A 22,110-nucleotide genomic window follows, 5' to 3' on the forward strand; every position below is an offset into this window, starting at 1 on the left:
TTAAAGGGGCAGCATCCCAAATTACACTTCTACAAACTACTAAATGGCACAAGGAAATGAGCACAAACATTAACTAATAACTTCATATGATATAATAGTTAACATGCCTCATTTCTCCTGTGTTTTCAATGCCCTGTAGTATAAGTTGCAGCCAAACCTTTTCTTCTTCCTTTATTTTCTGTCTCATCTTGAAAATATAAAACAACCAACTTTCCTTTGTGGCTGCTGTCGCCACTCTGCAGACCCAAAGCAGGCTGGGAAAGTGCTCACGCCATCACTCGGAGCCAAAAGTCTCCTGGCCCCTCTGTCTGAACCATAACTCGTTATCCGTCTCTGAAAGTGAGAGCACAGGGACATAGGTAAGGGGTTACAAGGCAATTGTTACTTGCCAGGTGTGCCACCTGCTGTCCCTCCATTGGCTGCTAAGCAGTCTCTGGCAGTCGGGTCTCGCGTCCTAAGAGCCAGGCCTGGTCAGCCATGATCCTACATCCTTCAGCTGCATGCCACTGACCTCTAGTCTCACCCTGGCCAGCCAGGCTGTGACAGGGAAAAGTGGCCCCATGATTGGTGGCATTCTGAAAAGTGTGAGACTCTGCTTGTTGCAGCATACTGTTTTCTTGCCAATAGGAGACAGTAGACAAACTCCAGATGGTAAGTGTGAACATTCACTGTAAGAGCCTACAAATCTCAGAAAGCGATAGCGAGTTGGTCCATCCCATGAAAAGCTGGAGACTAATTAGGTGCTGCAGTAGTTATGGCAATGGATTGGCATTGGCACGGGTGGACGAAATCACTGAATCCAAATGACCCACACCACCAAATTACCTAAAATAGATACTACTAAATGTCCTACTGACTAAATGTTTGTAGAACATTTTGTATTTCGTGGTGTAGGTCATTTTTATTTTAAAAAAAATTGTCGGAACAGCTGCAGGGTATCTCCCGCAACAGCTCGCTCACTATAGTATCCAGTATAGTGAGCGGGGGTTGCGGGACAGATCAGGCAGCTGACCCGACCAAAAATAAAAGGCTGCGGTGTGTGCACTATACTACAGTATATTTTTAAAGGCTGCAGGGGTGTCCCCCAGCAACACTCCGCTCACTAAATTATACAATATAGTGAGGGGGGCTTGTGGGGGACACCCCTGCAGCTGACCCAACCAAAAAAAAAGAAAAGGCCCCTGCAGCGCCGGTTCCTGATCACAGAAATGAAAGGGAACTGGTGTCACAGGGACCAGCAAGATGGAAGGAAAGATAAGTAGGGGTGTGGGGGTGTGGGCAGCGGTGGGAGGGGGTTAGGGTTTCTATAGATTTGGAGTTGTTTTACCTTGGATGACCGAATGGGAAATGTACAAACAATTTTGTATTATATATGTTTCTCATGCAGTCATTTCCGTCGAGAACTTTTAAGTCGCGGTAAAACAACCCCAAATCTTTTTTTGCTGTCACTTTCTGTGCATCATGCTAATCTAGGGTGTATCTGCTCCCTACCCTGCCTACCTCTTTGTGAGGGCTTTATCTTAATGGGGGTGACCCCTGTACCACCTCATTTATTTTATTAATACCTGCGAAGGGGGAGGGGCGGCCTCCCAGCCAATCAGGGGCCTTTACCACACTGAAGTATGCCAGAGGAATCAGGGATTCGCAGTAACAATATCAACAGTTAGCAGAGTATCCTAGGCCCATCAATACTCCCCAATGCAAAAATGGAAGACTCAGCCATGGGGCAAAGTTTACTGTCTTTATTTCTGCAATAGACAGGGATCATACAGGAAAACACAATTCTCCAGCAATCTCAGCTCCCAAACCTGTCTCACCAGGTCTTTTGCCCTGATGGCGTCATAAAAATCAGGTCCACCCCAAAAACGTACGAGATATCCCCATTGGGATTTTTCAGTTGTCCCATTGGTTCACCATGTCAGGTGGCACCAGCCCCAAGCCCACTATATTGTTGCAGGGTCGCAGGAAGACCATTGGCCCATGCAACATTTTATACCATTTTACAAAGGGAGCTTCTGGATTGGTTAGGGCTGGTCCTCCCAGGCCTGGGACCCTTTTCCGGTCACCGAGATCAGTGTAAATTTTCAAGATGATCGGAATGGCAAAGGAGTGCTGTGTGTTCCATATTGTTGCTACTGGTCTGATCACCTAGCCTGAGGGAGTGCCTTCAGGTCGCAGTTTTGGTGGGCAACACTTGTATCAAATTCACTCTTCCTCGCTGGGAACAGCTTCTCTTTCCACCACGACTAAATGGGCATTGTCCTGCTCTGCTGGGTCATGTGTGAAGGGACCACAAAATGAAGCTCTTCTGGCTGCATTTATGAGGATTTTATTCTGAATTCATGCAGGTTGTTTGCTGCCTCAGGAATCAGGAATTTTCCACCCGCCCTTGTCGTTGGCTGTGAACACAAGCTCTGCGTCTCGTGCTGCAGGAACCACGTCTCCCCTTCCATGTACCTGAGGCCTGTGTTTCCAGCCTCATTCACTTCAGTCACCCTATATGTTCCCTATGTGTTTCTATGGCTTCTTATGGTTAGTTGAAATAAAGCATATGAAAGCTTGGTCCACTTATACTTTGGTGTCTTGTATTTCTGCTTTGGCAAAAGAAAGAAAAGGTTTTTAGCATTACGTAAATGTATCTGGCCTCTACCTACAGGAGTTATAACATGTTTTTCATGTCTACAAGCAATAAACTAGTGTATGTCTGTGCAGCTTCATGCATCAGTGCAGATTGGCTTCATGACTAATGCTGCTATGTCATGATGTCTCTAATGATGTCATCAATGCTTGGTTTTTCTGTCAGTCGAACTGGTCTGTTGATGAAACCCCTGTCTCCTCTAAACCATCAACTGGATGTGGTTTAAATGTCTGTCTGAGAGAATATCTCTTTTCATATCTGGGATACATTGGTGCAGTCGGTGAATAGCCAAGCAACGAGTTACACCTTTCATTCTGTGGGTTGATCGTCGCATAGGGGTTATAGGGGGCATTCCTGGGACCCTCTCTTCAACACTTTAAAACCCCTGCTCCGAGCCTCACTCAATTTGGATTCAAGTGCAAAGCGTCACATTAGTTTGATGTTGCTCATGGATTGAGACATGCCTGGTTGACTTATTGCTTGGTTGTTCCATTGTGCAGCACATGCACCGAGGTAGGCAAGCCTGGTGTCCGACTCTTTTTGGCAGGCAATACCCAGATTATGTCCGGCAAATTCCATTACATCAGTTACCATTCTTTGTCACCTTAATCTCAGGTATCTTCCTCTTCGTAGAACATTGTTTTATTACAGGCTTTCTGCTCCCCCTCCACCTGCCCCCTGCCCCCCCCCACCTTCTCCCAGGGGCAAATCTCAATTTACCAATCTCATTTGGGCCTAAAACCGCCTGTACTAATTCAGAACATACATAGGACTGTCAACACTTCTGGCGGGATGGTGGGTATGTGCGTAAGATGGCAAGGGATGTAGCTGATGAAATGGAGATAACCGGATGTGATCCGAGCATTGCCCATTGTTCACCTTTTTTAATCTGTGACTAAATACCCCAGGCACTTGTGTGACACCCATCACATAAAAAGACTCATTATAGAAGTGTGCATATACAAACTATTGTGATAAGCAAAATATACTCATGAGAGCACTAACCCCATGACCGAAGCACTTATAAGAAGTGCCTCAGACCCTGGGAGTGAACCTTGTAATGGGTAAGGAATGTGGAGGGACAGGTCCAAGTAGCTGCCCTGCAAGTACCACTAATGGGGGCTTCCATCACCACTGCACATCAAGCAGGCGATCGCCCTGGTGGAGCTCCGTTGAATGATCAGAGGAAGAGGGCGTCCTGCTAACTCGCATGCCTTCATAAGTTCATACTACCCCATCTACTCAGCGTACCTACTTCCAAATTCTGGCCTTGCTTGCTTACCACACAGGTCACAAAGAAATTATTGCATTTCTCCAGCATTGGATCTTTCATGGATTCACATGCTGTGAATATTCCCTGTCATCAGGCTGGGAATCCCTGGCTACTTTGACTTAGTAGTTTTCCTATGGAAAAACTTGACACTTTGAGTGTTCCATCAACGTTGTTGTGGGTGCTTTTGGTCTCCACCAATAGGACGTTGAGTGTATAGCTCCGCCCCAGCAGCCTCCCCTCAGATTTCAACTGTCTTTTGAGCTTGTGGGATTCCTCGCATTCTTCTCTCCTGAGAGAAATTCACATTCCTTAAAAAAATTTAGATTTCTTCAACCTTTTACTCCATCCGCAGCAACCGCGACAATTTATACGGTCCTGTGTGCAACCATGGTGAACTCTGGACCTTAGAAGTCCTTATTCAGGCCTTGTGACAGCTGCGGCCTAAAGAATGTGTACGAAGGCGACAGACACATAGATTGTCTTTAATGCCTCTACCCTAACCATTCCGCGGAGGAATGTGTCATCTTCCAGGGTTTTTCGCAAAAAACCTTTAAGGACAGAAATCGTCACCTAATTTGTTGCCTCAATGAAGGAGCATACCCAGCCTCGGAAGTGGACTTGTCAAGGATCTGGAGAGCTACCACTCCCTCTGACAAGAGGTCGCCATCATGTCAGAGATCCAAGTCTGAAGAACCGTTGGCAAAAAAACAAAAAACAGGTGAGCCAAAATCATCCACGAGTCACAATAAGGCAAAACACTCCTCTTCTGTTAAATAAACACCAGGTAGCGGTGAGGGTGAGGGGTCCCATACCAGGTCTAAACACTCGTCCAAGGTCCCGTCGATGAGGATGCTGTCGGAAAAACTGAGGGATAAAAACTCACACCCGTCGACAAACCCACGTCCGATTTGTCGATAAGGTCCTCTCCGACGATAGACAAGCATAGATCCAAGTCTGCCACAAAGACCTCCTCTTCGTCGTCTGCAAAAAAGAAACATCATTCATCTTCAGAGTCTCGCAAATCCTCCTCTGGGCAAGAGTTATCCGCGAGACACCTGCCGACGACCAAATCATTGTCAACATCAACTCTAATAACGAAATCGGTGACGACAACAGGAAGTCAACTGTCGATCACCTCGTCGACGACCAAAACACACAAATCACCCAGGAGTAAGCCGATGCAGCCTTCAACCCTGTCGACCACTGTCGCAACGGAGACCACAGAGTTACCTATACAGGACAACATATTGTCCTCCAAGAGTATATTCAAAACCCTGACAAGGGACGCTGTAGAGCATGAGCATATTCCTCTAGAAATATCTCTGATAAACTACCGAGACATCATGCCTGAAAACATTTTACAGCATGAAATCACTTCAGATTTTGAGCCTCCCCAGAAAAGTGTCCAGGGGGTCACTGACTCCGATCGGAGGAAGGTACTTCCCAACCTCCGATTCAGGACAAACCCTCTGATCGCCTACTGTCAAGAGGAGAAGACACACCTCTAAGATTTCACACACCTACTCTACCTGCAACACCATTGGGAATGACAGGTATGAATCCGCAATACCCGCTCCTAAACCCACAATCCTTGCTCTCTGTGCAAGTGCTTTCCACACTACAGTCACTATTGGGACAGCTCAATGCCAGGCTTCCACCGCCGCAACCACAGCCAGTTCATGTATGCAGAAAAGACCAAGTACGCCAGGGCAGCAGCATCAAAGGGATTGAGGCCATTCCTCTAGGGGCCAAGACAAATGTCTACAAACTCAATCCCCTCATAGACCTCCACTTCCATGAAGATATAGCCCACGTATACGTGAGCAAGAAGAGGGAGAATTAGTAGATACAGACCAAGACACTGGTCCACGGGATACAAGCTCCACCACCTCTTTGTCTCCTCACAGAGCTGACACGTGGGACACGGATGACCCAGACCAAGATATGCAGGGCAGTCCTGCTTAACCCTTGCCTACAGATGACATTAGGACTTTCCACTCCATGGTTTCTAAGGCATGCCAGGAATTCGGCTTAATCCCTTAAGAAGAAAAGGACTGTTTCCTCTTTGACCACATGAGGAAGCGCAGGAAAGCAGTGTTTTCCACACCGAACCTGGATCATGTTTGGCAGGAGGGTCTTCACACTCTTAAACATCCATTTACATAGCTGGCAATTAAAGAAAGGCTGGATAAAAAGTTTAAAGCACCTCAAACAACACCAAAATGTCTCACCTCACAACCCACTCCAGAGTCAGTGGTGTCAGTGGCAGCAAATCACAAGGCTTGTATGCAGCACAAATGTGCCACTTCGCCAGACAATGAAGGCAGGAAAATGGATGCCTTTGGTAAGAAGTGCTTGCCATTGATGCAACAACTGTCAAAGCAGCAAATTCCCTTGTTATAGTTGCTCAGTACAATCGAGAAATTTGGCATTGGTTGGCTCCTATATCAGAACACTTACCCGGAGCAACAGAGTAAGGAAGCCATGACGCTGGTGCGTGAAGAGGAAGAAGCCTCAAACCACAGCATTAATATCACTGTAGATCTCACTGAAACAGGGTTTAAACAGATTGGCAATGGGTGGTTCTCCGAAGGCAAGGATGGCTACGTTTCACTGATTTTCAGCAAGACGTTCAACACAAGATGGTCGACATGCCGTTTGAAGGAGAAAATCTGTTTGGTGACAAGGTTGATGAGGCCCTCAAAACCATGAAAGCAGACTCAGACACTGCTAGATCTCTTACCCTGCAGGGCAGGTGGTCCTTTTGGTCCTTTCAAGGAGCCTCTGGTAATTCTAGATTCTTGTCCTCAAGAGATAACAGGAATTACAACAGATCCGGATACTATTTTCAGGGCTGCACGCTGATCCTGTCCTACGGTCAGCTGGGGTCCTTTCTCTGCGTTGCTCAGTACATTCTTGAGTGACTCATTGTTGAGGGACTTATTCCTGCCCCAGCCTATCTGACGGGGGGTTAAATTAACATGAGGGGTGGAATGGGTTCACCAGGATGCAGGGGTGAAAAGCCAGGCCTTGAGGGCCTTCCCGGGAGGTAAGATGATCCTCTAAGTGGCGGATGCAAAGGGGAATCGCGTTCCATATTGTGGGTTTTTGGATGGAAAAGGAGGACCTCCCTATTCTGGTCGATTTAATGGGAAGGATGGCAAGGAGGAGTGCGGTGCTTGATCTCAGGTTTCTGTTAGTTTTGTAAGGGGTGAGCTTGTGCTGTAGGTATTTTGGGCCTGTCTTGTTGCAGAGCATGGTGGGTGATGCACATAGCTTTGAAAGTGGACCGTCGACCAACAGGGAGCCAGTGGAGGACAAGGAGGGCGAGTGTGATGTGCTCTCCGGGGCCAAGGGCTACTAGGAGCCTAGCTGTGGTGTTTTGGACCCTTTGGAGTTTTCTGAGTTGAGATGCAGGGGCGCCCAGATATAGGGAGTTAGCATGGTCTTGGTGAGAGAGGACGATAGTTGTGATTGCTGCGACTCGGTGGGGGTAGGAAAGGTAGTAAAAGATGCGTCACAGATTGCAGAGGTGTAGATAGCACGATTTAGATACCGAGTCGATGTGGTGTGAAAGACTCAGATCTGCGTCCATGGTACATCTCAGGTTCTTTATTGACTTGGATGTTGTGGGAGGAGAGCCTAGGACGGCCACAGGGTGGGTTGGGGGAAGAGGGCAGCCTTCCCGCAGATCATGATTTCGTTTTTTCCTGGGTTGAGGAGGAGGTAGTTAGCTGTCATCCAGTGGTCGATTTCTATGAGGCATGAGGTGAGGTCAGGGCGGGGTGAGGATTTAGAGAGCTTGATGATCTGAGTGTCATCTGCTTAGTTGTAGCAGGTTACACCATGTGAGCAAATACGAGCAGGGAGGAGGCTCAGGTAGAGTTTAAAGAGCAGGAGGGCTAGAGAGTACAGCCTGTGGTACTCTGTAGGTGACAGGGTAGGGGGTTGAGGACAAAGGAGGTATGCAGTGATTTGTGATCGGTTGGAAAGGAAAGAGGATAATCACATTAATGCTGTATTCCTGATGTCGAGCGAGTGGAGTCTGTCTGTGAGGGTGCGGTGGTCGAGGAGGATAAGTGCTGTAAGCCTTCCGAGCCTGCGGTTCTTTTGAGGTCCTTCTAGCTGGTGAATAGGGATGATTCGGTTCCTCAAAGGGGTCTGACGATGCAGTGGGTGGGGTCGAGGAGGAGGTTTGATTCAGTGAAAATGCAAAGCTGGGAGTAAGCTGTTCGGTCAGTTAGTTTGGCTATGAAGCGGTTGTTGGAGATAGGTCTGTAGTTGGCCGGTAGGATGGGGTCAAGGAAGGAATAATTGAGCAGGGGTTTGATGTGGGGTGTCTTGAAAGCGTCTGGGAATATGTCTGATGTGAGGGAAGAGTTAATGATAGATCTTGTGATGCGGCCAGCAGAAGTTGAGGAAAGGATTTCTTCTAGGAGAGTGGGAGGACAAGGATCTCCCGGGGATGCCGACGGACAGCTGCAAGCAAGAAGCTTCAGGAATTCCGGAGGCGAAATTGGAGAGAACGAGAATAAGATGGGGCTGCTTGAGGAGGATTGGTGAGGTCGGACAAATGGCTTTGGCACTTCTTCTACTGGCCTTGTATTCATCAACCACGTCCTAAAAATATCATGGCACCCCTAACCACAAGTTTAAGAGCCTATTGAGAACAATCAAGGCCAAATAACCTGTTCAATGGGATAGTCTACAAACACCTTTTAGCTCCTCTGGCCTTTGTGGAGGAGAACTGTCCATTTGCGTAGCAGTCTGGCCCTGCCCACAAGGACAGTCCCACACCAAATGCCAGGCACTGCTCTTCAGCAGCGGAGTACCAAGGGCAACTCCTGGCATGTGTTTCTGCGCCGCCTAGCACTATGTCAGTGTTTCAGAGGTTCTGGCGCGAGTAGGCCGCTCTGGCACTTTGAGAATATTCACTTTGAACCAATCGTAACTTGGCAGTAGATAAGTAAAGATAATATTTACATGTCTTGGTCAGTATTTATCTCTGTGTAAAGCACACCGCCTGACATCTCCCAGAAGATAAAGATATCGCGGCGTGATGATCGCCTGCCAAGGGAAGGAGGCCACAAACAGCGTGCTTCCAAAAGGAGGATGTGCGGGGTGGGGGCCCCTAGGGTCCTGCATGGGAAGTGGCTCTAGGAGGTTAACTCTGTGCATTGCATTAACACTGATAAAAGTTCTGACAGTGCCACTCCCCATTATGAAGACATGCAGGGGTTTCAAGTGGAGAAAAGTGGCTACCATGCTATAACATCCATTAGGAAATCTCATAGAAAGCTTAGTGTTGTGAGCTGGGTGTCCTCCGAGCCGTGTAATCAGAGTTCATTCAAACATGTCCGAGATACCGCTCATTTCAGGTACAAATAAGCCGACTGGAAGGGTTTACAGAGCAGGGAGTAGAAAGTACAGAGGCCTGTGTGTACCCTGCGCCCTCGGCTTCCCGCGAGGCATATTACAAGCGGAAAGATGAAAACGTCACAGGCGTACCGGAAGAAGCACGGCCCGTGTAACCATCAGGAGAGAAAAAGCGGCCAGCGCGTGTAAGGTTCAGTTGGAGAGGGGGTTATTGGTCAGAGGTCGCGGATGCGGCGACATGCATGGGATTGTGGGGGAGAAGGGATGTTTGCAAGAATTTCGGGGAAATAAATGACTCTCTTGAAAGGGAGAGAAGAGAAGAAACGACAAAACTGGGAAATGCAGACCCCTCCTCTGCCCCCACCCAGGCTTGAATGTGGAAAGGGAGAGAAGCTGGCATCATTTGCCCTGCAGGACGACGCTGAGTTAAAGTGCATCCACAGTTATTATGCCAGGGGGGGAAGTCTGAGCTCTAAACTGCCCTAACTTTTTCATTGGTACGAACAGAAAATTGTTAATAACTAAGTGGTTGTTATTTCAAACATGCAAATATATCATATAAGCTATGCCTGCACCAGTGGCGTGTCCAGTGAGTGGCCTGGCGTGGCACGTGCTACACCTGGAATGTGATTGCCCCCCCCGCCCCCAGGTGCCACCCCATTATCCTAAACTATGACCATTAAACTTTAAACAAAGGAATGTAAGATATGAATGTTAGTGATTTAAAGTAGATATGGGTAGTGGTGACAAATCGTAAATTAATGCTATGCAGACCCTTACGAGAGGGTGTGCACGTGTGCGTACCTCATCCCACCCCTGCATAAGTCAGTGCCCCACTTGGGGCCCCCCAGTCAAAAGAGTCTGGAGATGCCACTGGCCTGCAATCTCCAGCTGGTCACACCTGACTGTAGTGGGCTTTAAATGGAGCTCCTGGTCAAGTCCACACCTCATTCCCCTCACCTGCACACATGTACTATCCATTCCACTGTTAATACTCTGATAGGTTTGATATTCTACATCTTGAAATGGCTTTTGCTTCAAAAGCTGCACCTTCCATGGCGTTTCCTGATGTAGGTCCTTTGGCACTTAACACAGGGATCTGGCCAAAGCCATTGCCCAAAGATAAAGGCGGCAGAGGCACCCCAGGTTAAGATCCGCAGAATGTCCTGGGGAGTCAAGTCTGCAGCAAAGCATTTTCATCCTCACCAGGGTGTCTTTAAAGTATAAATATGATATGATATGATATGATAGGTTATTTATAACACGCTTAATACCCTGAGGTTTCTAAGCGCGGACCCGGGGATCGAACCTGTGTGGCTCTGTGCCGGCCCAGTGACAACACTCAGGGCACATTTTGGGCCAGATTTATAAACCGTTTTTTCCGCTTTCGTGTGCCCTGTGCACACGGAAGTGGACAACATAACTGGATTAATCATGTGGGCCGAAAAGCGAACATTCTAGCACAAAAGAATGTGCCTGGGCAGAGTCGCTTTTGTCGACCAGCGCACAGGCAAAATGCAGCCCAAGGGCAACTTGATTTCCAACAGGATGCACAGCCCGGGATGCACTGCCCGGGACGCACTGCCTGGGATGCACTGCCCGGGACGCATTGGGATGCACAGCCTGGGATGCACTGCCTGGGATGCACTGCCCGGGACGCACTGCCCGGGACGCACTGCCTGGGACGCACAGCCTTGGATGCACTGGGATGCACAGCCTGGGATGCACTGCCTGGGATTTACTGGGACGCACTGCCCGGGATGCACAGCCCAGGATGCACTGCCCGGATGCACTGCACCGTGGAATCTTTCAGTCATCTGTGTGCCTAAGTGGTCCTTACCTGTTCAACATACACCCCTCCGGCATCTGCTGTTTGGGGGGATGCAGGGAAAGGGAGTGTGAGTTGAACCATGGACCAGTGCTGTATCTAACAAGCTTCGATACTTATGTCGGCTGTCACCAAACCATGGCCTCTGCCACTCAGCAATACCTTCTTACATTATACCGCACGGTCTGGAGCTAGACCACACCTGCTTCCCCAGATGGTTTCTTGGCGCTATACCTCACATGCTATTTCTAAATCTCATTGATTATGCCAGCCAAACGTTACTGCTTCTGTGCCACACCACTCTCCACCATGTGGCAGCTGTGTATCTCATGTAGTAAATTCGTGTAATCGCTTTCAAAGAGATTTTTTTCATTTGTGTGCATACTTCGTATTACTCCCTGAAGAAGGGAAAATGTCCTGAAACGTTGTAGACCTGGACCGTTCCGTGTGTTAATAGCCCCGCAAAAATATCGGCATACAAAAATATTGTCATATTTTTTGCGGTGATATTAAGCCATGGAACATAGAGGGGACACCCCCGCAACCTGCATAATTTTTTTAGTGGAGCGGGGGACACCCCCGCAACCCCTGGTCCCTATAACCCCATAAACTATCCCCACTAATAATGTCGCCTGTGGCCTTACCCCACTACCATATATATGGCGATATTATTGGTGGGGATAATATTACCGGATACCCGTGGACTTGGCCGGACTGAGAATGCACATTTGCTAACATTAACACACTGATGAAGGAATGTACTAAAATAACGTCAATGAAATATTCTTTTTACGGCAGCTTTCTAGAACGCATCATTTGTTTGAAGTGCAATGACATATCCACTTGCTCTGTATCGGGAGTGCCTGTATAGAATGATCACATCTGAATCACATTAACATTCGGGGGTCAGTCCTGCGGCACCTGAGCACCACCCTACTTGCCTGTGTTATGAGTCCTCTTACATGCATCATCAAATCCATGGAGTAGACACTGCTAGAAAATGTTTGCTTCTGCAAAGCCATATATATCATTGAACAACACCCACTACCCCTAAACCACACCTATTGCTTGTGCGCAATCACAGCTACAACTGCTGCCCGACTGTACATTTTGCCTCTGGATCACACCTGCTTCATGTAGGCCTTGCTTTCTTGAGGTTGATCCCCCTACTGTCCCATGGCCAGGCTGGCAGCAGCTGGGCTGCTCCTACTGTAATTAGACCTCATCTGCTACCCAGGGATCCCCGGTGCTTCTGCTGCTGGGCCACATTCCCCTCCACTACGCTCTTGCTTCTGCCATCACACCGCACACGCTGCAGTTAGATCACAACTTCTCACAGTAGGCCACGCTTGATGCTATTGCACTAGCTCACATCTGCTGCCGCTGCACCAGACCTGCACCTAGTCCGCCAGAGCTGCTGAACTACCTACCACACCTGCTGCTCTTAGGTCACATCTTCTCTCAGAAGACCCCAATTACTGGCACCAGAAATCGGCTGGTGCCATTAGACAGCACCTGTGGCCAGTAGATTAGGTCTGCCAACAAGAGACAATGCCAGAATCTGCTGGATCACACTTGCTGTGTTAGACCACACCCGCCTGTGCCACGGTATTCTTCCTTGGCTTATTCCACAGTAGCTTCCATTAGACAATACTTGCAGGGATGCGCCATTCCTGCTGCAACTAGACCCCATCTGTTGCCACTGGGCCACACTGAGTTCCAACAGACATACATCTGCTGCCTCTATGCTAGTGTATCCCACCTGCTGCCAACCACTGGACGTCTCCTGCTGCAACTAGACCCCATCTGTTGCTACTGGGCCACACTGAGTTCCAACAGACATACATCTGCTGCCTCTATGCTAGTGTATCCCACCTGCTGCCAACCACTGGACGTCTCCTGCTGCAACTAGACCCCATCTGTTGCCACTGGACCACACTGAGTTCCAACAGAGATACATCTGCTGCCTCTATGCTAGTGTATCCCACCTGCTGCCAACCACTGGACGTCTCCTGCTGCAACTAGACCCCATCTGTTGCCACTGAGCCACACTGAGTTCCAACAGACATACATCTGCTGCCTCTATGCTAGTATATCCCACCTGCTGCCAACCACTGGACGTCTCCTGCTGCAACTAGACCCCATCTGTTGCCACTGGGCCACACTGAGTTCCAACAGACATACATCTGCTGCCTCTATGCTAGTGTATCCCACCTGCTGCCAACCACTGGACGTCTCCTGCTGCAACTAGACCCCATCTGTTGCCACTGGACCACACTGAGTTCCAACAGAGATACATCTGCTGCCTCTATGCTAGTGTATCCCACCTGCTGCCAACCACTGGACGTCTCCTGCTGCAACTAGACCCCATCTGTTGCCACTGAGCCACACTGAGTTCCAACAGACATACATCTGCTGCCTCTATGCTAGTGTATCCCACCTGCTGCCAACCACTGGACGTCTCCTGCTGCAACTAGACCCCATCTGTTGCTACTGGGCCACACTGAGTTCCAACAGACATATATCTGCTGCCTCTATGCTAGTGTATCCCACCTGCTGCCAACCACTGGACGTCTCCTGCTGCAACTAGACCCCATCTGTTTCCACTGGACCACACTGAGTTCCAATAGACATACATCTGCTGCCTCTATGCTAGTGTATCCCACCTGCTGCCAACCACTGGACGTCTCCTGCTGCAACTAGACCCCATCTGTTGCCACTGGACCACACTGAGTTCCAACAGACATACATCTGCTGCCTCTATGCTAGTACATCCCACCTGCTGCCAACCACTGGACGTCTCCTGCTGCAACGAGCCAACAACGTTTTCGGCAAGTCCACACTTGTCAGACCACAGCTGTGGCACTAGCTCACATCTGCTGCCAGCAGACCACACCTTCTGTCACTAGGCTTCACCTGCTGCCACTTTTGAACGTTTGTCCCTGAATCACAGCAGTTGTCTCCAGAGTGCCAGAAACGTGAGTGCTAGCCCCAGAAGCGATTCATAGTCAAAATGCACTCCTGCACAATTTGCGCCTAGCTAGAACCAACAGTACATTAGACTGTAAACACAAACTTGCATTCTTTGCTAATACATCTCATTTTATTATGGATTCAGCTTTAATAAGCCTTTTGTTTTCGCTTTAATCCAGTGATGCATTTGTTGGTGCTGTCTGCAGCTATACCATTCATTTATATATCTATATATTTATTTTCTAACACTCGGATTTCTTTTCTTTCAGTGTTTGACCTCATGCGCAAGGGGTAAGTGTTTCAATTATGCATGTGCATTATAACACAAACAATCAAGTATCCTTTGTTGTCTATTTGCCAGGGCGTTAATCCCTGTTAGAATGCCCGCTCGTGGCCTTTTCCCCCTATTTTGGTTGAATTTGCTGTGGTTGTATTTTTGCTTTGCCCAGTACTGGTGGAAGTCATATTTATTACGTAAAAACACGTGTAGTAGTCTGGGTGCAAGGTCATACTCGGCGAGTTGTATTTCTGTTTTTGCTTAGTTTTGGTAAGGCAATACACTTTTGCTTATACATTTTCCACTGCACCCTTTGCAACTGCGGTGCAGTGCTCATGTTATTTTAGCACCAAATTATACATGAGTCGAAGAGCTAAATGATGTGGGACAGACCTAGCATATAAAGGACAGCCATGGACGTCGCGCGGAAACACCTTTTGTTGTGGTTTTTCCCTCTCCTGTGCAGATTCTGATTAAGCTCCTGCTCATCTTCTGCCTGGCTGCCTGGTTGTCATCTGAATCGAAAGGACAGCAGCCCCCCGCCACCCTGACCAGTGCCTGTGCATTTGCCGCCTGGCTTTACCTGGCACTAGTGGGCTGGGATTGCCCCTTGGGGTCCCAGCCTCCCAGCACTGAACTCGGGGCCCTGCCGCTCTGGGTGCACTTCTCCCTGTACCCTCTCCCCTGCACTTCTTGTTGCACACTTACACAATCTCAATGACACAAGGCTAGTAAGATCATTGTATTTTCCTCCCTCTGTTGCCCCTCAGTTGCCTTGTTGCACCTTGAAACACTTGTGTATTGGCGTATAATAAATAACCAATCAATCAAGCAAATGCAATTATACTGCAATTGTGTGTTTTTATATTGTTGTCATAAATGCCTGGTGCCTCAGAAGTTTTTTTTATGTTACTATCATAATTCCCTTTTGAAAACCAAAGGATTTCTGGACATTATTTTCCTGTACTCTTAAGGCAAAGGGACTCCACTTGCCGTTGATACCTGGGAAAGAAAGTAAACACCCCTTTGGGTCATGGGAGCCCTTCCCATATGCTTCTCATGAGCTGCTCACCATTTTGGCTAAAATGCGAGTACTTTTTCACTGCTGCAGCAGTGCACAACATATTTACGGTTAGCACTTTGCTCTTGTGCTCCTTTCCAATGCACAGCATTGTGAATACCCAAATATTCTTCGGAAACTGCTCATGTATTGCAAAACCACACAGGGACTAAGACCGCTAGATGTAGCTCTCTGATGAGAATCTGGGCCTAGGATCATAAGGACCGATCCCCTTTGACCGGATCAAGAAGCTCTCCTCCTGTACTTCCTTCACAGCTTCTGAAGGTGTATGTTGCACGTGTTTAGGTCATGGGCAGAGGTGAGCGGACATGGCAGTGATGGTGGTGAGGAGTGGATTCCTCAGACATGGGGAAGAAGTATGACAAGCAGCGTGTCTCCCGTCCATTTACGTTACTGGCCCAGTCTCCTTAGCTCTTGTTGCAGGGGTCTGCAATCTTTGGCTCTCAACAGGTTTCAGACTACAAATCCCATGATGTCTGGCTATTGACTATGCTTGTTAGGGATGATGGCAGTTGTAGCCCAAAACATTTGGAGAGCCAAAGGTTGCAGATCCGTGCCCTAGCGAATAGGATGTGTCTGTATGCCAATGTCCAAAGCCCTAAGCGTGTCACAGCTCTAGTGGGGTGGGTGGGGGACAGCTCTAGTGTCCTGTAAAGGTGAATCCGTCTTGGCCATGACTCGTGCAATGGCTGTTAACACATGTTAAAGTCATGCAGTTGAACCCGGTCTGCAACCCACGATTTCATGACTCACATGAATAGCATGGGGCATGTATGATTCCAAAGGAAATATGATCAGTATTTGACACTCCAGCTCCCCCTGACCTGCAACTACCTTCTTATGCTTTAATCTCAATAAAACGCAATGTTAGCACCGCAAAGTTATAATGATGAAGCAATTGCCCGTTTTAAGGAAAGGAAAATAATTATAAAAGTTTTATCGCCCTTTTCTTTGAGTAAAATGGCCTGTTTCTTTATCAATGCAAAGACAATTAAAGTCACCCCCTAGAATTGTATAATGCGGGTTGAAATGCCAGGTCCATTTGTCTAAAGCGGACATCATTATGCTTATAAATGGCATTTTAGAAATGATCACTGGATTCCAGTAGATGCTAAACAAAAGACCTTGTCGGGGTTCCTGGTCAAATACATCTTTAACGCTGATGACTTCAACAAAGGGATTTAGACTTTCAAATAATTCTATTGTCATTCCGTTACCATTTTTGACAAAGGTAAGAAGGCCTGCCGCTGGACGACCGGAAACCCCACCATAGGCCGGATTAAACAATGAGGTATAGCCATTCAGTGAAGAGGCCAAGAGAAGCCAAGTGTCTTGCAAGTAGATTATGTCTAGCTCACCTGATAGTATATCACGATCACTTGGTAAATACGTAAAGCCTCTCGTATGCCAGAAGGCCATCTGTCGGCAGGCCGCTCATGATTAATCAGATGTTTGTTGGTCAGTGTGAGAAGTCTCCTTTCGGCTCTTCCTATTCAAATTTATTTGGGCCTTATCCTATGCAAAGTTAATAGTACGCTTGGTAAGATCTTTGTTGCCAAAAGTGAACTTCAGTGGGACTTGAGGTTTTCTTAGATAATCGCTAAACTTGGTCTCCTTCTCTTAACGCTCAAGTTATAACTGTCCCTGTAACTTTTGGTTTTGAAAGTTTGATTGTGATTTCTTCTCGTTTCTGCATCAGAAACATGCGCTCGTGCAGTGAACGTTGGTTGAAAAATGGGACGAATCTTTGATTCCAGTTTTGTCAACACATTTTTGCATTCAAAGCCCATCAGGAGCGGCAGGTGATACATTTCCAATAGGCAGGTCTTTAAGTCATTTGAGCGCAAGTGCAAAATGACTCTATCCATTATTTGTTCTTTTGGAAATGTCACTATCACAATATCGTCTGAATGAAGAAAACGAAGCAGAGGTATATTGGTAACGATTCAGAGTTAGACCATCTTTTACAGGTGGCAAACGCTCCAAAGTTACCATGCAGGTTCCCAGCAGGTCTGTATCGGGCCTGTGCTAGACTTACTTTTTTTGTTGCAGTCTATTGGGCCCTCTCTTTTGGGAAAGCTTGGAGTCCACACAGATTTTAACCTGGGTTCCGAGCGAGGCCCTGCTTTTGGTTTAGTCCTATCCTGCGTATACAAAGAGTGAGTCTTTAATAAGGCAAATTTTCGTCTTTTTTCTAGCGTCAGAAAAGTACTAGCCAGTTTTAAAGTGTGCTGGGAGAGAGTTTTCTTTCCAGATGTTAGACGGAAATGCGTTCGGGGGCAAGTTATTCCCCCGAGGAACGTGTTGATCAAGTTGAATGGGTTGTTTCTTTGTTTGGAGATGTGCCTCGAGCAGAGCTGACGGAGAGGACACCTTGCCAGAGAGTTCTTCTTCAACAATCGTGTACACAGAGCAGTTAAGACAATCTTCATCTCCTTCCAAATCCTTAGCCATCCTGGGCTCACCATCGTCAATGTTTTTGCAGAGAGCAGGACTCCGTAAGTAGGTCGAAACATTTCACAGAGGAGACTGTTTTGGTTTTTTATTGGAAAGGCAAGGCTTTGTTTGTGGAGTCGCCAAATTTCTAAGAAATGGCAAGTTCTTTGGTATATTTTTCTGTGGCGTCACTCTAGACGAGTTTGCGTTGGCTTTCATTTTTTAACTTTTTTTAAAGCTAAACCATGGTGGCTAGTCTAGAAGGTGAAGAAGGCTGTATCCGCGCCGTCTCTGCTGCCTCTGTTGTAGACCTGTGAAGCGATTTGTTATGCATTTGTATTGGTGTATACCTCTGTAAAGCGCTCTGTTGCTTCTCGAAGCTAGATCTCACTCAATAAATAACATAATAAGAGTGCCTATTTTTCGTGGATAGGTGCTACCGTGCTCAAAAGGGTAGACGACGTTATTATGAATTCCATAAATGAGTCTAGTTCCAAATGACACTTCCAGTCAGTTGCGAGCAGGAGAAAGCACGGTGGCCTCTGTGCTGGGGAATTGTTCTCTGCAGTATATGCACAGCATATGCAAAGTTTTTCGCACAGAGTGTCTTGCAATTGGAACAGAAAAGTAGGTCAATGAACACAGAACATCAAAGAAATAGTCCAGAAATAGAACAAGCACGGCGACATGTAGGTTTCCAGAAATCGGTGCAGCTTGGGCTTACATGCCTTGTTCTGCGGAGCATCGCACCATTATAGCTGCGAACAAGCCTTTGTCTCAGTCACTGATGACAGGTGCGTCTTGCTGATTGGCTCTACATGGTGATCATTTTTCTGCCATCACTTTCCTGCCTCTTAAATGATGTGCTCTTCTTACTTGGCATGTCTGTCCCACTTCAATTGTGTATTCTGTCACTCATTCGGCCTGCATTTCCACACTCTCTCTCCATCTCTGTCTTCTCTCTCTCTCAACCCCCACCCGGTCTTTTGCCCGCTCCCTTTTCTTCTGTATTTCCCTCTCTTTTTCGCTCTCTCTCCACAACCCCCCAAACGCCGCACACCCTACCGCAATACTGAATGCTTTCCCCCTAATGTGCTTTGTTGGCTCTTAACTTGTAACTGCCCCTGTAACTTTCGGTTTTGAAAGTTTGATCGTTTGATTGCACAGGGGCAATGCACTGGTCTTGGAATCCAGACCACGCAGAGCAACAGAGGTTTGAATCACAAATCCGCATTCAGAAGCTGAACTCTGGTACCGGATTAGGCGCGTTATAAAAAACTAATTTAATTAATTAAATAAGTGCGGACCGGGGGATCAAACCTGTGTTGATCCGCGTTGTTTTGCTGCCAAGGTGAACGCGTTGCCCCTGAACTATCCTGCCAAGACTATGGGGTGGGGCGGTTGGGCCCTAACTCCTTGTTTTCCCCAAACGTCAATCAGCGTCCCCACATCCCCTTACACTGTTCCCCCAACTGCCCCTTTTTAAATAAAATTGTTAATGTTACCGAATTGCATTTTATGGTAATATGTACCTTAAAAGGCAAATTTGAATATCTTGTGAAGATAATGCCTGATTCCCCTACGTATAGTTATATAGTCAGCAGAAAAGAAACTTTAACAGGACGCTATAATTAAGCTATTGCCTTAAACACCAAGCAAATTCAGTGAAAAACTTTAGTTGAAGTTACTGCGGCTGCACTAAGTCTGAAGATCATAGAATGTCATCCATGGTATCATGGGTGTCAGGAAAGGCAGTGCATGGTGGCGGCGCTAGTCATGTTTGTGTAGATTACTGTAACTGGCATATGTGTCAGTATAAGTAGCACATTTTGGCAGCGCGAGTTATGGCGGTTGTGTGTCGGTATAGGCAGTGCATGGTGGCGGCGTGAGTTATGGCTGTGTAGCTTAATGTAACTGGAATGTGTGTCGGTATAAGTAGTGCATGGTGGCGGCGCGAGTTATGGCTGTGTAGCTTAATGTAACTGGCATGTGTGTCGGTATAAGTAGTGCATTGTGGTGTCACGAGTTATGGCTGTGTAGCTTACTGTAACTGGCATGTGTGTCGTTATAGGCGGTGCATGATGGCGGCGTGAGTCATGCTTGTGTAGCTTCCTGTGACTGGAACGTGTGTCGGTATAAGTAGTGGATGGTGGCAGCATGAGTTATGACTGTGTATTTTACTGTAACTGGCATGTGTGTTGGTATAGGCAGTGCATGGTGGCGGCGTGAGTACTGGTTGTGTAACTTACTGTAACTGGCATGTGTGTCGGTATAAGTAGTGCATGGTGGCGGCGTGAGTTATGGCTGTGTAGCTTACTGTAACTGCCATGTATGTTGGTATAGGCAGTGCCTGGTGGCGGCGTGAGTCATGGTTGTGTAGCTTACTGTAACTGGCATGTGTGTTGGTATAGGTAGTGCAGGGTGGCGGCGTGAATGAGGCTTGTGTAGCTTACTGTAACTGGAATGTGTGTGGGTATTAGTGCATGGTGGCGGCATGAGTTAGGCTTGTGTAGCTTACTGTAACTGCCATTTGTGTCAGTATAGGCAGTGCATGGTGGCGGTGTTAGTCATGGTTGTGTAGCTTACTGTAACTGGCATGTGTGTTGGTATAAGTAGTGCATGGTGGCGGTGTGGGTTATGGCTGTGTAGCTTACTGTAACTGCCATGTGTGTCGGTGTAGGCAGTGCAGGGTCGCGGCATGAATTAGGCTTGTGTAGCTTACTGTAACCAGCAATGTGTTTTGCTATAGGCAGTGCAGGGTGGCAGCGTGAGTTAGGCTTGTGGAGCTTACTCTAACTGGCATGTGTGACGGTATAGGCAGTGCAGGGTGGCGGCGTGAGTTAGGCTTGTGTAGCTTACTGTAACTGGCATGTGTTTTGATATGAGTAGTGCAGGGAGGCAGCGTGAGTTAGGCTTGTGTAGCTTACCGTAACTGGCATGTGTGACGGTATAGGGAGTGCATGGTGGCGACGTGAGTTAGGCTTGTGTAGCTTACTGTAACTGGCATGTGTTTTGCTATGAGTAGTGCAAGGTGGCGGTGTGAGTTATGACTGTGTAGCTTACTGTAACTGGCATGTGTTTTGCTATGAGTAGTGCAGGGTGGCGGCCTGAGTTATGACTGTGTAGCTTACTGTAACTAGCAATGTGTTTTGCTAAAGGCAATGCATGGTGGCGGCGTGAGTTAGGCTTGTGTACCTTACTGTAACTGGAATGTGTTTTGCTATGAGTATTGCAGAGTGGCGGCGTGAGTTATGACTTTGTAGCTTACTGTAACTGGCATGTGTTTTGCTATGAGTAGTGCAGGGTGGCGGCCTGAGTTATGACTGTGTATCTTACTGTAACTGGCATGTGTTTTGCTATGAGTAATGCATGGTGGCGGCCTGAGTTATGACTGTGTAGCTTACTGTAACTGACATGTGTTTTGCTATGAGTAGTGCAGGGTGGCAGCCTGAGTTATGACTGTGTAGCTTACTGTAACTGGCATGTGTTTTGCTATGAGTAGTGCAGGGTGGCGGCCTGAGTTATGACTGTGTAGCTTACTGTAACTGGCATGTGTTTTGCTATGAGTAGTGCAGGGTGGCGGCCTGAGTTATGACTGTGTAGCTTACTGTAACTGGCATGTGTTTTGCTATGAGTAGTGCAGGGTGGCGGCCTGAGTTATGACTGTGTAGCTTACTGTAACTGGCATGCGTTTTGCCATGAGTAGTGCAGGATAGTGGCGTGAGTTAGGCTTGTGTAGCTTACTGTAACTGGCATGTGTGTCGGTATAGGCAGTGCAGGGTGGCGGTATGAGTTAGGCTTGCGTAACCCACTGTAACTGCCACACGGGATCCATGGGAAGCGCGGGTAAGGAATCGGGGAAGCTGTTTCTAGGAGAGGGCAACAGAGACATTTGCAGGATTAAGTCGGATTTACTTCTTCATGAATCGAACGATTTCCCTTCCTCTGATTCTGCAGTGTTGATATATAGTGCTGATATCGTTCCTTTTCTTCCGTGTGCTTTTCCAAGTTTAAGTTAGAATTTGGCAATTCAGTTCCATATCTTTCCTAAGGAGGTTGGATAGTTCGATTTTCTGATTTTGATATTTGTAATCTATTCTTATTGTAACCCTGTTCCCATTGTTCATCTGCTCTGTTGCACTACCGAGCACCCCCCCCCCCTGCCAGGCACTTCATATCCAGCTTCCTGGGGGTAGGCAGCGCCTCAGCATTCACCGCAAGTCGGGCT

The 22,110-nt window shown here is 47.5% G+C and overlaps 1 protein-coding gene across 3 annotated transcripts in view; it reads left to right on the plus strand.

Annotated features, from left to right (window-relative positions):
- Nucleotides 1-22,110, plus strand: part of LOC138487944 (calcium/calmodulin-dependent protein kinase kinase 1-like) — a 1,547,719-nt gene that overhangs the window by 861,853 nt on the left and 663,756 nt on the right. For all 3 annotated transcript variants that reach the window (XM_069614593.1, XM_069614594.1, XM_069614595.1), the window contains one exon: nucleotides 14,358-14,379. In XM_069614593.1, coding sequence (XP_069470694.1) covers nucleotides 14,358-14,379 — 22 coding nt within the window. The remainder of the gene's footprint in view (nucleotides 1-14,357; nucleotides 14,380-22,110) is intronic.

Source organism: Ambystoma mexicanum, chromosome 9 (genome assembly GCF_040938575.1).
Source record: "Ambystoma mexicanum isolate Mex_15411 chromosome 9, UKY_AmexF1_1, whole genome shotgun sequence".
Lineage (NCBI taxonomy): Eukaryota > Metazoa > Chordata > Amphibia > Caudata > Ambystomatidae > Ambystoma > Ambystoma mexicanum.